Here is a 17314-nt window from a genome sequence, read left to right as displayed (position 1 = left end):
AATCCAGCGTGCTATGTATGCTTCCCGCCCTATACAGTATGACTATACAGAAACAACAGTACAGTCATGCACTGTATTACATTTTGGCCAAGAATGGACTGCATATATGACAGTGATCCCATAAGATTATACTGGAGCTAAAAAATTTCTATCACCAGCGACCATTCCTATCACCTAGTGTAGCCATCCTAACATATCACAATGCATCACTCATGTGTTTGCGGTGATAGCCATACCAACTGCATAAAAGTACAGTACATACAATTATGTACAGTATATATTTGATAATGAAAATAAATGACTTGTTTCTGGTTTATTTACTATACTTTTAATTGTTAAAATATACGCTATTAAAAAAAGTTAACTATAAAATGGCCTCAGGTCCTTCAGAAGGTATACCAGAAGGCATTATTAGATACACAAATACTTAGTGTATTACAACTGCCTACAGTATTCACTACAGTAACATGCTCTATAGGTTTGTAGCCTAGAAGCAACAGGCTATACCATAAAGCCTTAGTGGGTAGGTTACACCATCTAGGTTTGTGTAAGTTCATGCAACAATGTTCACATAATGATAAAATGCATAACGATGCATTTCTCAGAATGTATTCCATTGTTAAGAGACACATGAATGTATATAGTATATAAGGTTCAGTAACATCTGAAGTTTCAAGCATTCACTATGGGTCTTGGAACAACACATGCCCTGCAGATAAGCAAGGGAGTACTGCATTTACAGAAACTTGTTTAAAGTCTCTATTTAAAGAATAATTAAAAATGTAAAATTCATTAATGTTTATTCATAGACTAATTGAACAGTATTTTGCATTTACATTAAATAGGTCCAAACATTCCTGCAGACTATGCCAAGCTCTGGAGGTGCAAATATTTTAGTCATTACTCCAAATCATTTTAAAAGGGACAGCTGTGACTGCTGTGGTTTCCAGAGATACAGGAGAATTCAGGGAGTACAATATAAGAATAATTGGATGGTGGGGCTGGTGTACTGGCAAAAACAAAGGCAGGTCCCAGTCACATCTGGGCTGACTCAGCAAACTCTGGCACTAACATCTCTGACTCCTGATTCTTTCTTGACTTGACCTGAGTTGTAGAATCTGTGAACTAGCCAAGTAAACACAATGATAAATCACTTTCTTCAACAGAGACCAAAAAAATCTTACAAAACAATCTGCACTCCTAACATTAGACAAGCAGAATTCAACAAAAAATAGCAACAACAACAAAACCATAGGAAATAGTGAAGGAAAATGAGAAAAGTGAGGCAAAACTAAAGATGAGTAGTGTGAAGATTCTGAACATTCAATATACATTCCAAGTATCCATCCATGGACAAATGAAAATATGCAGTGTATACATTCAATGGATTATTCTTCGGCCTTAAAAAGGAAAGAAATTTTGACACATACTACATATTGGATGAATCTACAGGGCATTATGCTAAGGAAGTAAGCCAGTCACAAACAGAGAATACAGTAAAAAGAAAGATTGCACCCAGAATTTTGTCTGCTAATTAGCTTTTTAGATCACTACACAAATCTAAGTAATCTGATAAAAGTCAAAGAGAAGAAAATTATGTAAAATAAAAGCTTCTGATAATTACTACCAAACTGTCCTCCACAGATTGGACCAAATGAATTTACATCAACAATATGCAAGAGTTCTCATTTTCACAACCTCATGTCATTACAAAGAGTATCATTTTGTTTTCTTAAACTGTTAATTCAGGCATCCCCAAACTACAGCCCGCAGGCCGCATGCGGCCCCCTGAGGCCATTTATCCGGCCCCCCGCCGCACTTCAGGAAGGGGCACCTCTTTCATTGGTGGTCAGTGAGAGGAGCACAATATGTGGAGTATGTGGCAGCCCTCCAATGGTCTGAGGGACAGTTAACTGGCCCTGTGTAAAAAGTTTCGGTACGCCTGTGTTAACTGGTCGGATGTGGTGGCTCACGCCTATAATCCTGGCACTTTGGGAGGCCAGGCGGGCGGATCACCAGGTCAGGAGATAGAGACATTCCTGGCCAACACAGTGAAACCCCGTCTCCACTAAAATTAAAAAAAAAAAAAAAAAATTGAGCCAGGCGTGGTGGTGTGAGCCTGTAGTCCCAGTTACTGGAGAGGCTAAGGCAGGGGAATCACTTGAACCTGGGAGGCAGAGGCTGCAGTGAACCAAGATCACACACTGCGCTTCAGCCTGGCGACAGTGCAAGACTCCATCTTAAAACAAAACAAAAAATCTGTAACTAACTTAAACATGAAAACCTTATCTCCTTATTGCTTTTTCTTTTACTTCTAGGAATCTTTGAGAAGACTATCACAGATAAGCCAAACTTAGCTGAAGTGTGATTCAGAGCAACGTTTTCCCAATAGCAAGGAACTGGAAGAAATACAAATGCTAAATAAGTTAGGTGGTTAAACAAATATTACTTCTGTAGAACAATATAATTTAGCTATTACTAGCTAAGAGATTTATAATCTATTAGCTTCATAATTTAGATTTATAATCACACGAAAATGTTTATAGTAAACGTGCAATAAGACACTATATAAAACGGCATGTATAGTCTGATTCTATCCTTCCATATCTTGTCAAAGGTTATTTAATAGGTGATATAAATTTTAGGTGGTATCTACATGTGCTTATCAATGCTTTTTTAACTGAGATAAGCATGCACTACTTTTGCAATTAAAAAAACAAACAAACAAACAAAAACTTCAGCCAGGTGTGGTGGCTCATATCTGTAAGACCAGCAATTTGGGAGGCTGAGGTAGGTAGATCACCTAAGCCCAGCAGTTCAAGACCGGCCTGGGCAACGTGGTGAAACACTGTCTCTACAAAAACTACAAAAATCAGTGGGGCACTGTGGCACTTGCCTGTTGTCCCAGCTACTCTGAAGACTGATCACTTGAGCCCTGGAAGGTCGAGGGTTTGTGAGTCATGGTTCTGTCACTGTGCTCCAACCTGAGCCACAGAGTGAGACCCTGTCTCAAAATACACACACCCGCACGCATGCACGCACACAGATACACACACACACACACACACACACGAACTTCACTGCTACCACCCACTGCTTTTATTGCTCAGCACATACATTTTTCTAATTAAGTTGCATCTGTTCTCCCTACTGGGGAGTAGGGAATCTACTCTCCAATTTAATCCACTAAGCAACTATAACCATTTTCAGACACATTTTCAATACTACCACTCCTCTGTTCCCTTTGGCCTGTTATCACACTCTTCTGGGCCTGACATTCAAGTGTCCTCACAATGTGGCTCCAAACTACTTTTTAATCTCATCTCATTTGTAAGAACTGATACAGTAACAACAAAATGTAGTTTTTGTTATCAGTTTATTAAGGACTTCCTTTGTCTCAGGCAAATGTAACTGCCTACATGCATCATTGTTTTTAACCATCACGCCTCTCTTGACAGGTATTAGTATTGCATTTCCAATGAGTGAACAGGCACAAAGGGCAATAGAGTGTAAATTCCTCTCTGTTAAACATACTTTATTATAAAATACTGGCTTAAGAACTCTAATTTCATTTGTAGCTCCAGCTCTTCCACTAGGTGGCACTATTACTCTTTACTTATTCTCACATATTTTCAGTGTTATTTTCCTACGGAAGGGAAAAAACGGAAGCTGGTAAAACAATTTTACAACTTCAAAATGATCATTTACTCCTTTGTTCAAAATGCTCAACTGCAGCTCTACAAACTGCATGCCTTGAACACACAGTCCACTTAAGACTTTTTAAGTTTGGACTCTGCTAAAATGATTTAACCAATTATGTTGGACATAGTTGTATTCAAAATCCTCAAGTGTCTTTCAATCATTTTTATTTATAAAGTATCGCTCTCTTCTGATTTAGTTACAAATAAGTTACCAATTTAAAATATATACCTCTTTCAAGTTATATTTCTAGTGGCATTCATTCACTTAACACAAACACCTGAGTCCCTACCAGGAGAAAGAAACTGCTCTAGGCATTGAGGATATGAAAATAAACATGAAGAACAAAACAAAGCTCTTCATCTTGTGAAACTCACATTCTTGTGGCAGGTGCACATGAAAACTAAGTATATAAAAAAGTGTTAATTGAAATAGTATGGAAGAAAAACAAAAACCAAAATGACCATGTAATACAGCTGGGAAGAGGAGGCCAGAGGAATGGGTAGGTGGAACCATAAGAAAAGGCTGAAGGAGTCTCTGGAGACATGACACAGGAATATAAACCCGAGTGGAGAAAGAATCAGCTAAGGAAATAGCAGGAAGCAAGAGCACTGCAGTCCCTCTTCGTTTATAATCAGCAAAGCAAAAACTCTGATTTTAGAGCACACTTCATATGCCTGAAGAACAAAATGCACACTAAGGAGCTGATACAAGATGAGGTTAAACAGTGTCTCTATGAGTTCAAAATAAGATCCAAAAGTTTAATGGAGAGCATTGATGGATTTCTAAAGAGGGATGTGATGGGACCTGATTTCTTAAAAGATCCATATGGTTGCAGTGATGTAAGGAGATATGAGAGCAGGAAGATCATCTGTTAACAAGCCAGGTAACATGACAACCACTTAAACAGGGGTGGTTTGGCAGCAGTTGTGAAACACATATATTAGTCTACTTAAGACATAAAAAGGTCTTCCATTTATATGATAGAGCAAACTCATGTTTATCTGCTCCAAGTCACTAAAATAATAAAGCAATTTACACAGGCAGAAATCCACAAGGACATAGGAAAGTAGACCACAGCACACAGATGGCAAAAACCTGTTGGAAAGTCAGGTGTGGTGGCTCATGCCTGTAATCCCAGCACTTTGGGAGCCCGAAGTAGGTGGATCACCTGAGGTCAGGAGTTCAAGATGAGCCTGGCCAACATGGCAAAACCCTATCTCTACTAAAAACACAAAAATTAGCTAGGTGTGGTGGCATGCACCTATAATCCCAGCTACTGGGAAGGCTGAGGCAGGAGCATTGCTTGAACCCAGGAGGCAGAGGTTGCAATGAGCCAAGACTGCCCCACCACACTCCAGCCTGGGTGACACAGACTCCATCTGAAAAAAAATTAAAGAATCTGTTGGTAGATGGGGACAACTGTAACAGGGAATAATGACCAAAGTAATGCAACTCATTCTGAGGAATTCTGGATAAGTTCAGGACTTTGAAGTACCAGGCTCCTTGAAATGTAATGATGAGTCTTAAGGTTGACAATAAGGATCGACTAAAGCTCTTTACACGAATCCGACAAAACACTTATTCCACAGAACCAAAAGACAGAAGATAAGAAACTGAGCAAACAAGTGTGTGCATTTAGGGACCCAAATCACAGAGCTAAGAGGCAAAGCACTGTCCTAAAAACAGATGTCCTATGTTATCTAACCAGCAAATTTGGGGTGTTTTCCTCTGGAGAAAATGAATGGCCTAGGAAAGAAGACTTACAAATAGTATTCAGAAATCATCAAAGAAGACAATGACCTAGTAGAATCTCACTAAAAGTCAAACTGGTAGCAAGAATCAAGTCTTTAACCTGAATCAGCAATTTTCCTTTAGAAATTTATCAAGAATTAATGATATCGCCGGGCGCGGTGGCTCAAGCCTGTAATCCCAGCACTTTGGGAGGCCGAGGCGGGTGGATCATGAGGTCGAGAGATCGAGACCATCCTGGTCAACATGGTGAAACCCCGTCTCTACTAAAAGTGCAAAAAATTAGCTGGGCATGGTGGCACGTGCCTGTAATCCCAGCTACTCAGGAGGCTGAGGCAGGAGAATTGCCTGAACTCAGGAGGCGGAGGTTGCGGTGAGCCGAGATTGCGCCATTGCACTCCAGCCTGGGTAACAAGAACGAAACTCTGTCTCAAAAAAAAAAAAAAAAAAAGAATTAATGATATCAATATATGTGAGCAAAAAGTTAACCAAAGAGATTTTCCCTGAAATTCTGTTTAGAATATAAAAGCAACAGAAATAGTCTGGGCAATATAGCAAGAGCTCATCTCTGCAAAAAATAAAAAATTAGCCAGGCAGGGTGAACGCTTATAGTTACTTAGGGGGCTGAGGCAGGAGGAGTGTGAGGTTACAGTGAGCTATGATTGTGCCACTGTACTTCAGTGTGGATGACAGAGGTCCTGTCTATTTAAAAAAATCACAGAGAACAGAGGAGTTAAACAAATTATGAGACAACCATAAAAACAATGACATGTAAGACGCATACGATGTATTACAGAAAAGGATAAAAAATACAGAGCCAATAAACAGGCTGTCTTTTGCTTACATAGCTATTTCTTTAAGATGAAAAGAGATTACTTGTATCATCAACAACTGAAAGACTACACAATCCCTGAAAAAACTGAATTAAACATAAAATATTTTACACAATGATATTTAGACCTCAAAAATATAAATCAACAAACTAGTATAACATGCTTCTTTGTAACATCCACAGAGCGGCATCTTAACAAATTCTACATTTAAATCAAATACAGGCATACCTCGTTTTACCATGCTTCCTTTTAATGCACTTTCAAGATACCGTTTTCTTAAAAGCTGAGTTTACGGCAACCCTGCCCTAAACAAGTCTACAGGCACCATTTTCCCAACAGCATGTGGTCACCTGTCTGTCAAACTTTCTCACCATTATGCATTATGGTAGTCTGTGATCAGTGATTTAAGACAGCAAACTTAATCGATAACATGCTGGCTGTGTTGTCACTGCTCCAAAGACTGGCTGTCCCTGTCTCTCTCCCTCTCCCTATTTGCTGAGAAAATATTGGAATTGGCCCAATTAAGAATCCTACAATGGCCTCCAAGTGTTCAAGTGAAAGAATCACAGCTGTCTCACTTTAAAACAAAAGCTGTAAGTGATTAAGCTTAGTGAGGAAGGCATGTCGAAAGCCAAGACAGGCCAAAAGTTAGGCCATTTGCACCAATAACCCAAGTTGTGAATGCAAAGGCAACATTCTTGAAGGAAACTAAAACTGTCACTCCAGGCTAGGCGTGGTGGCTCATGCTTGTAATCTTAGCACTTTGGGAGGCCGAGGCAAGAGGACTGTTTGACTCCAGGAGGTCAAGACCAGCCTGGGCAACACAGTGAGACAATGTCTCTACAAAAAATTTAAAAATTAGCCAGGCATGGTGTCACATGCCTGTTATTTCCAGCTACTCAGGAGGCTGAGGCAGAAGGATTGCTAGAGCCCAGGAGGCTGCAGTGAGCTGTGATTATGCCACTGCACTCAAGCCTGGGCAAAAGTGACATCGTAACTCAAAAAGCAGAAAGGGAGGCTATTCTAGTGTACACACAAATAATAAGAAAGCTAAACAACCTTACTTGTGATATGTAGAAAGTTCTAGTAGTCTGGATAGAAGATCAAACCAGCCAAGTTCCCTTAAACCAAAACCTAATCCAGAGCAAGACCTGAACTCTTCAATTCTATGAAGCCTGAGAGACGTAAGGAAGCTACGGAAGGACTGAAATTAGCAGAGGTTGGTTTATTGGGGTTTATGGAAAGAAGCCATCTCCATAACTTTAAACTGCAAAATGAAGCAGCAAGTATTGATCTAAAAATTGTAATAAGTTATCCAGAGGATCTACCTAAGGTGACTGATGATGGTGGCTACACTAAACAACAGATTTTCCATGTAGAGAAAAGAGCCTGATACTGGAAGAAGATGCACTCTGGAGCTTTCATAGCTAGAGAGAAATCAATGCCTGGCTTCAAAGCTTCAACAAGCTGACTCTCATTAGGAGCTCAAGTAGCTGATGACTTTAAGTAGAGGCCAATGTTCATTTACCATTCTGAAAATTCTAGAGTCCTTAAGAATTAACTATGTTAAATTTACTCTTCCTGTGCTCTATAAATGAAACAATTATGGATGACAATACATCTGTTTACACCATAGTTTACTGAATATTTTAAGCCCACTGTTTAGATCTGCTGCTCAGAAAAACACTCCTTTCAAAATATCGCTATTGGCCAGATGTAGTGGTTCCCATGTGTAGTCACAGCACTTTGGGAGGCCAAGGTGGGAGGACTGCTTGACCTAAGAGTTCAAGACTAACCTAGGCCAATATAGCGAGAACTCTTCTATACAAAACACTAAAAATTAGCCAGGCATGGTGGCACACTCCTGTAGTCCTAGCTACCTGGAGGCCGAAGCAGGAAGGCAACTTGCACCTATGAGTTCGAGTTTACAATGAGCTGTGATTGTATGAGTGCTCCAGCCTGGACGACAGAACAAGAGCCTGTCTCCAAAATAACAATAAAAAAAAATTACTATTCACCAACAACACACATGGTCACCCAAGAGTTCTGATGAAGATGTACAATGTGACTAGTGTTCATGCCTGCTAACACATCTGCTCTCCTGCTTACAGATCAAGGAGTAATCTTGACTTTCAAGTCTACTGGAGAAATACATGTCATAAGGATATATAGCTGCCATAGATAGTGATTCCTGTGATGAATATGGTCAAAGTAAACTGAAAACTTCCAGAAAATGATTCACAATTCTAGATGACCAACAACATTCAAGATTCATGGGAGGAGATAAAATATTAACATTACAGGAGTTTGGAAGAAGTTTATTCCAATTATCATGGCTGACTTTGAGGGGTTTAAGACTTCAGTGGTGGAAATAACTGGATCTGCTGCAAATGGTGAGAAAATGAGACTCAGAAGTGGAGCCTCAAGATGTGACTGAATTGCTCCAATCTCGTAAAACTTGTTGATGAGGAGTTGCTTCTTATGGATAAGCAAAGAGTGGTTTCTTGAGATGGAATCTACTCCCAGTGGAGGTAAAATGACAACAAAGGATTTACTTTACAAAGCAGTAGCAGGGCTTAAGAAAATTAATTCCAATCCTGAAAGAAGTTCTACTGTAAGCAAAATGCTATCAAATGTACTGCATCCTACACAGAAATCTTTCAAGAAGGAAGAGCAAACTTTATCACTGTGTTAATAAATTGCCATGGCCACCCCACCCTTCAACAATCACCAGTCAGCAGCCATCAACATTGAGGCAAGACCCTCCAGCAGAGAGAATGACTAACAGAAGGCTCAGATGATTATCAGTATTTTTTAGGAATGAAGTATTTTTAACTAAGATATGTGCATTTTTAGACGTAATCCTAATACATGCTAGACAACAGCAAAGTGTAAACAACTTTTACATGTATTAGGGAAAATGTCAAAATCAAAATGTCGTTTTAATTTCCCTATTCATATGTCTAAGATAATAAGCTAACTGCAAAGACGGTTTATGCCATACTTTCGACTTCTGAATGGTGAAATGATTCCTACAGCAATCCCTGAAATATTATAAATACAAACTAAATTTATTAATAGTCTATTTTAGCAGTTATCTGCTGTGGGGGGGGGGAAGGGGGGTCTCGCTCTGTCACCCAGTCTGGAGGGCAGTGGTGTGATGTTGGCTCACAGCAACCTCCACCTCTCAGGTTCAAGTGATCCTCCTGCCTCAGCTTCCCAAGTAGCTGGGACTACAGGCACCCACCACCACACCCAGCAAATTTATTTTTTATTTTTTTTTAGTAGAGATGGGAATTTCACCGTATCAGCCAGGCTAGTCTTGAACTCCTGACCTCAAGTGATTCACCCAGCTCAGCCTCCCAAAGTGCTGAGATTACAGGCATGAACCACCACACCCAGCCCAATAGTTATCTGCTGCTGCTTAATGATCAACTATAGTCAGAAGTTTCAAAAATTATGATTAATGATTTCTTAAAACACAAATTTTAAACAACTTCATGTTTTCATTCATTACACCTGCTTTAATAGTGGCTTCCTTAAGAAATATGAAATAGCCAATTCCTGAACTGATACTTTAAATTTATGTTTCATTTTCAAAAAAGCAGCAACTAATGACACATCAATATCTAGTCAATTACAGTTAATGTTCAAAGACACATAATAGATGAGAATTATCTGATAATATCACAGCTGATTTAGAAAATATAAATCTTCACCTCTCAGTCTCAACTTTGAAGTGATGCCACCTACTTGGTACAAAAAAGTCTAAATATCTCAAATCATTTCCACATCTTCTGGCAAAGGAATAACTTAGTTCTAAGTGATAATTTAAAAAGAGTTCTGTGGAATAACTTCCAAGTTTATTTCTGTACTTGTAAAGACTATTTCTTTAATTGTTTAAAAAAAAACAGCTGAACATAATCGAGGTGATTTCTTCTTTATAACATGATAAAATCCAGGTAATGCAGAAGAACAACAAAAAAAGTTCCTAGAATGCTTTATTTCAAGACAGTGATTCCCTCTGAGTAGAGAGGGAGCAGAAAAATTTAAAGAAGTAAGACTTTAGCATTGCTGTAACCTTACATTTCTCTAAGTAAAAATGGGAAGCAAATATGTCTTTTTGATGAAATGCACTGGCTTTGGAGGCAGATTCTCTGGGTTCCAAACAACTCACTAGCTCTTTGTGACCTTAGGCAAGTTACTTAATCTCACTGTGCCTCAGTTCTGTATCTATAAAATGTGGACTATAGAAGATTAAATGAGTTATGTGAAGTGCCTACAAGAGTACCTGACACATGATAAATGTAAACATTATTATCATCAGCCTCATAATCTATGACTATTAATTATGAAATCGGGCTGGAAGGCACTGTGGAAAGATGGGGTTATGGGGGGTGGCATCTGATCTACCTTCTACAGTTACACTTCAAATATAAATTCTATGTTTGTAAACAGTGACAAATGACCATCATCCTAAGTGAGAAAGCATAAAGCAGAATAAAGTTACAGTCTTTTCAATTTTCAAAAACATGAGACAATACAGGCTTCAGAGTTTGATATTTATTTTTAGCAGGAAAAATATGCTAATGGTGATGACATCGTTAGAAGATACGCCCATGTCCAATATCTGCAACAGAAGCTTGATAGAAGTTAAAGAAACCATACTAAAAGATTAGAGACAAAAACTGTATGACATTACTTACCCTTCATTCTGTGGACAATAAAACAAGTAACAGTACATTTAAGATTGAGTTTTCAACACAAGGTGAAATACTGGCAAGTTAATTATCAAATTAATCTTTTTTTTTAAAAAAAAAAACATCTTTTCCTTTCCATGTAGAAGTGGGCAACCTCTTCAAAGGCAGAGCATAGTGCCAGTCAACAATTATCATCTGAGGGTATTTATATCAGCAGAGGAGTAAATTGAAAGGGGGTAGCACTAACTTGAGAGCTGGACATCTGAGGTGGGAATAACTAAGTAGTCGCTCTCATCTAATCTAAGCACCATTTTTGGCACACTTAGAGATTGCTGAATCAAGAATTAAATATAAATACTAATAAAAATAACTTATTGGGGTAGTACCATGACATTCCTACAAACTTATGGTGAGCTTTCTGTAAATACAGGGATTCAAATTAGAAATTCTCCTACATATTATTACAGTAAGAAATTGCCACAAGCAATACAATTTAAACAAGAACTCATCAACTGAAAGATTCTTTTACATAAAACAAAATCTGGCTCATGTATCCCTAACAGCTGCTACTCTAATCAAAGGAAATACGAGCATGTTTCTTTTTATTAGCTCCTGAAATCCCAGATTTCTCATAGGCAGTATTAATTATTACTTAATTTACAGGAGCAATGAATTTCTACCTAAGGTTATGAGTGGGGAGTGGGGCTGGGAACATGTAAACATCAGAATTGGTAGGTGGAATTAAGGAAGTAATTTAAAGACTCAATGGTACACCTAAAAGGCTACATCTTCTCAAACCAGAAATTAAATAAATCCTACTACAATTTACTGCAATTAACACCAGACTTTATGCCACCTGCTATTTTCCTATTATTTCTATTATAGACAAGGGTCAAATTGATAAAATAAATTACAATTGCATGGAATTTCACAAGAATAATTTAAAAATGGAACCTATTTTGCTAATTCCAAATTTCTAAGTTTACTTGCAAGGTTAATCTGGCTCAAGTAAAAGAAAACCCATTAACACAAGGAGAAACTTACCTGGGCTACTGCCTAAAAAGGTCTATGTTAGAAAAATGCAAAATGTCCATACAGATTAAAATATTTTAAAATTCCTAACAAAAAGTAAATAAACACTAAAGAAGAAAAAGGTTACGCACTTCCAATTTATGCTCTTTCTCTGCAAGGGCTTCCTTTTGACAACGAAGAAAATCTGCTAACATTCGAGTGAGTTGCTTTCTATCATCTATTTCTGCTGCCAATCTGCCATTGTAATCTGCCAGCAACATACATGCATCCTCTACCATTTTGGAAAGCCTTTCTCCAGATTCTTTATCTAAGAAAAGCACAGGATAATCAAATATTATACAACAAAAACAATGACATATACTGTTCTCTCATCCCAACTCCCAAAAAGATTGTGGATCACATTTTCTTTTCTTACCTGTTATTTTATCTAATAGAGATACTTCTTGAACTTCAACAGGTAAAGAAGCTATCCTCTGATGAACTGCTGCATCACCTGAGGCTGCATTTTCTAGATCTTGTAATGCTCTAACGAGATCTAGAGTCTAAAAAGTACACAACTTCAGAACCAAAATAAATTAAGCTTAAACAAGTACAAAAGACTTTATTTCATATTCTTTCATCCCTATGGGCTATTTACTAGTACAAAGTTTCCAACGAAAACTGCTTTTGAAGACAATTTCTTTTATGTATTAAGAAAAAAGGAAGCTATACTATGTTAGGTGTTGAAAATATAAACAAGTCATGGCCCTAGACCTTGAAGAGCTTACTCCAGTGGTGGAGACAGAGTGTAAAGATAACTGAGTATTAAAATGAGGTAAGTAACTGATTTATATGGCAAATACATCAGTGGTAAAAGAGAAGGTAGGCTATAACTTCAACCTAGAGAATACAAGTTTTATGTATGATATATTCATTACATTATCATTGTACATGAGAAGGATTTTTTAGTATTAAATTGGATTTATTAGGGGAAAAGGATTATAAATTATCTACTACAACACAAAAGAGTCTGCCAGATTCCATTTCTAAATGCTATAATTAAAGCCCAAGAGAAATGTAGTTCTGGAATATGTTCAAATATGGTATCTTCAACTACACTACAGCTTGTTAATAAGATTATTAAAATATTTCAAACTTCCATAACCTGATGACTAATATTTATAAATTGTTTATCAGTATTCAAATTATTTTATCATTAAAATATTTTACTTTCACTGTTTTCATACAAGCTATAATTAGAAAGGAAGGGCAATTCTTTGCTGGTAACTTCATGATTCATAATGTCTATAAAGTTATTCCAAAGAAAAACAATTAAATTTTATTTTTACTAGTCTCCATTCTCCATCCCATCTTTTTCATCTTTCTTTCCTCTTTTAGTTTCTAAGACCAGATTCAGAAACACTAGGAAATTATACTTATGCCTTAAAAAATATAAGATATTAGTAATTCTGCATATATATTAAGATTTTTTAAATTATTCCCTTGAACAAAAATGGTAGCACATAGCAAATGATCAAATGTGGTAGGAATGAATGAAATAAGAAATATACTTAGGAATGAATGAAATAAGAAATATACTATCTTATGTGTGCTCACTCATGTAGAAGTGTTTAAAATTTTGTTATTTAAAAAAAAATTTCATTGTAAGATATATCCCCTCTACAATTAGTGTGTGCTTAAGAGCAACAACAATTACCAGAAAGCTTGTTTCTCATGTTGTCCCAACTAGCTATTATTTTTTAATCATTCTTAGAAAATTCTAATTGCCTGGAGTTCTAAGAAGAAATCTGGCTTCATTTTCTTGGCAATGTATTGATGCTTTAATTACAACCTGATCTCATCACACTTCACAGTCTACATGAGTACATTCTAAGTTCCCAATGCCTGATCAAGGATCAGGTAAGAAAGCAAAGTTGTCTGAAACAACACTAAGCCCAGTATTCCCTACCAGAGAAGAATAAAATGAGTTTAACTAGATCCTGCAAAGAGATTTTAGCCATTCTTAGAAAAAATAACAACAACAACAAAAAAATGAAGACCACAAAGCTGAACCACTGATAATTATGCAGTGCAACTAATGTAAAAAACTGTCATTATAAAACAAAAAGCAACTGCATTTTATACAAGTACTAGAGAAGAGGCAGACAATTACTTAAAAATACTAGGATATGCAACTGTGGTTACCCTTTCATTAGGGAGAATGGAAGGAGGCCAGATACTTTATCTAGAACTCAGTTGTAAAACACTGTTCATGGAATCACAATGAGGCTCTTAGCCAAAAATAATTTTCTGTCATGAGTTATTATCAATAGGAAGCGATACAAATCTTAGTGTTTGGTTGTTCCAAATGTTATGTTCTCATTACTTTTCAAACTCTTGTTCACAGTGACCAGTGGGCTTCAGCATTCCTAACACTGAACCAACAGGTAGGTTGACTCAGGTCCTGGCCATGATCTGATTCCATCTGCCTCTCTAGTACTGAGAGTGATATAAATACACAGTTACAGGCAGTAATTGATTGTATTTTTCTTTCAAGCTCCCTTCATGGGAGATAGAGCTCCTCCCAACCTCCGGTTTTATTCAGTTGAATTTGGGTCCAGTCCTGTTAACTCCCACAGAGCATTGGGAGCTCCTGTTACCCTAAAAGATACTAATTTTTGGCAATCCCATGACTGCTTCTAGACCAGGGTTCAGCAGGAGCCAGATTCTATCTTACATGTGAAGTTATGTGTACAATTTCCAGCCCATGAAAATACATTCACCTTGTTTTAAGACTATGGTTATGTCTTCATTTTCTCATTTTACACTTTATCTGTCCCCTCCTACATGTTTGAAACACAGAAGGGGGAAACTTAAAAGACTCAATGCCCACTTAATTAAAAAAAAGTCTTTATGGAATTCATCTCATGGTTAAGGAATGCCATACTGTACCAATGTAAGAGGACTTGAAGTCTTAAGATAATGATTCTAACTTACCTTATTTTTCCATAGAACTAAAAACTTCTATATAGTTACAGAGAAATGTGTGAATACGTATTTATCACTCTAACACAAGTTTTTATATTTAAAAACAAAAACAGTTAAGGTGGCAGTGTTCATGCCCAAGAATGAAAATTTTAGTGTATTTAAATCATATAAGGACTGGACGCAGTGGCTCATGCCTGTAATGTCAGAACTTTGGGAGGTCAAGGTGGGAGGATCGCTTGAGGCCAGGAGTCTGAGATCAGCATGGCCAACATGGTGAAACCCCATCTCTACTAAATACAAAAATTAGCCAGACATGGTGGCACACATTTGTGATCCCAGATACTCAGGAGGCCAAGGCAAGAGAATCACTTGAACCCGGGAGGCAGAGGCTACAGTGAGCTGAGATCCTGCCACTGCACTCCAACCTGGAGGACAGAGTGAAACTCCATCTCAAATATATATATATATATATAACAAAATACGCATGTCACATTTTAAAAAGAATCTGGGCCAGGCACAGTGGCTCACGCCTATAATCCCAGCACTTTGGGAGGCTGAGGAGGGTGGATCACAAGGTCAAGAGATCAAGAACACTCTGGCCAACATGGTGAAACCCCGTCTCTACTAAAAAAAAAAAAAAAAAAAAATACAAAAATTAGCTGGGTGTGGTGGCGTGTGCCTGTAGTCCCAGCTACTCAGGAGGCTGAGGTGGGAGAATCGTTTGACTCTGGAGGCAGAGGTTGTGATGAGCTGCGGTGATAGCACTGCACTCCGGCCTGGTGACAGAACGACACTCTGTCTTAAAAAAGAAACAATCTATTCGAAATCTCACCACATGTAACCATACTTAGCTATTAAAAATCCTCTTTCTATGCAAAATATGATTTCTATTAAATATACTATATACGACATATTACATTTAACATAATCAATTTGTTAATGAGCAAATAAGAGATATCATGTAGCTTTCTTGCATCCAAAAGCATAATAAAAAATCAGTTTACAGAAGTGAAACAAAATTAATAAAGTTTGGTGGCACCATAAAGTAAAAGTTTCTAACTAGTTTAACAGGGTAAAACTTCTACCTGTGGTGGTTCACTTGGAGATCCCAGAGAAGAACAGTTTTCATTTTCATCCACCTTTATCTGTTCATAAGTTCGCTTCCTAGGCTTCTTATCGCCATCTGCAAGGAAAGAATATTTAAGTTTTAATGAAAGAATACATTTTAATGAACAGATCAAGATAAGAGATTAGGATTCTACACTTACACAGAGCTTGTTTAAGTTGTTCTAATACATCATTTTCATAAACAGACCTTTCTTCCCAAATAGACAACACTCTTCCAAGGTGTTTCTTACAACTTTCATCAGTTTCACTAAAGAAAAGGAAAAGTATTAACAGTAAAAATGCATAGTGCTATTGAAAAGGTAATGGTAACTTTAAATACAATCAAACATCCATTCCCTGAAAAAATACTGTCCAAATGTCTACTTGGCACCACTATTGTGGCCAGCAGTTCAAGAGTGAAGACATCAAGACACACTGCTTGCTTCTAGTAAACATTTTATAAGTTATTAAACAATAAAAAAAATTTTAAGCTGTAAAAGTTTTAGTACAGGCTACCAGGGATTTCCCAACCTAATGAGGGCTGGACATGAGGCTACAGAAGATTTCTAATAGGTAATTTTTAAATTTATTCAACAAATATTTATTGATCCAGTTACTATCTTTGATATGGAGATGCAAATACAGCTTATGGCAGCTGTTATTTATAAGTATCACCAAAGAGAACAAAGTGCTTAAGACAGACCTGGCCCAGTTTAAGAGATATCTGAAAGAGTATTTAAGGAAACGGTATTTAATTCAAGATCTGAAGACTGGGCAGATGGGGAAATAAAAACTGACCACTCCCAATTGTTTCCTACCTTCTTCATCCCAGTCATTGTAGAATGAAACACTATTATCTCTTGCTTGGAATTTTCTAAAGTCTTCTCACAGATCTCCCAGCCTCTATTCTTTTACTCTATTCTGTAAAAAGCATCCTAATAACGTAAATCAGATTATCCAGCTCTCGAGCCTCCAATAGCTACCAATTATATCAAGAATAAAATCAGTCCTTACTCTGGGCCACAAGGCCTACATGCTTTGCCTCCTGGCAATCCCTCAGTACACACTCCCTAATACCTTTTTCCATACAAATCTTCTTGCTAAGGTCCTCAAACATGCCCAGCACATAGCTATCTCATTTTTCAGCCACATATTCTGCCTAGAATTCTTCCCGCCTAGTCAAATGGCTCATTTCACCCCTTCCATTAAGTCTTTGTTCAAATG

At 37.4% G+C, this 17314-nt stretch overlaps 1 protein-coding gene across 3 annotated transcripts in view; it reads right to left on the bottom strand.

The window, feature by feature from the left end:
- Positions 1-17314, bottom strand: part of RPRD1A (regulation of nuclear pre-mRNA domain containing 1A) — a 79479-nt gene that overhangs the window by 24984 nt on the left and 37181 nt on the right. For all 3 annotated transcript variants that reach the window (XM_003924725.3, XM_010335428.2, XM_074383575.1), the window contains exons 3-6: positions 16252-16358; positions 16069-16166; positions 12432-12558; positions 12148-12323 (exon numbers count right to left, since the gene is read on the bottom strand). In XM_003924725.3, coding sequence (XP_003924774.1) covers positions 12148-12323; positions 12432-12558; positions 16069-16166; positions 16252-16358 — 508 coding nt within the window. The remainder of the gene's footprint in view (positions 1-12147; positions 12324-12431; positions 12559-16068; positions 16167-16251; positions 16359-17314) is intronic.

Source organism: Saimiri boliviensis, chromosome 13, assembly GCF_048565385.1.
Source record: "Saimiri boliviensis isolate mSaiBol1 chromosome 13, mSaiBol1.pri, whole genome shotgun sequence".
Lineage (NCBI taxonomy): Eukaryota > Metazoa > Chordata > Mammalia > Primates > Cebidae > Saimiri > Saimiri boliviensis.
Note: the sequence above shows the minus strand (reverse complement) of the source record. Positions and strands in the feature narration are given on the sequence as shown.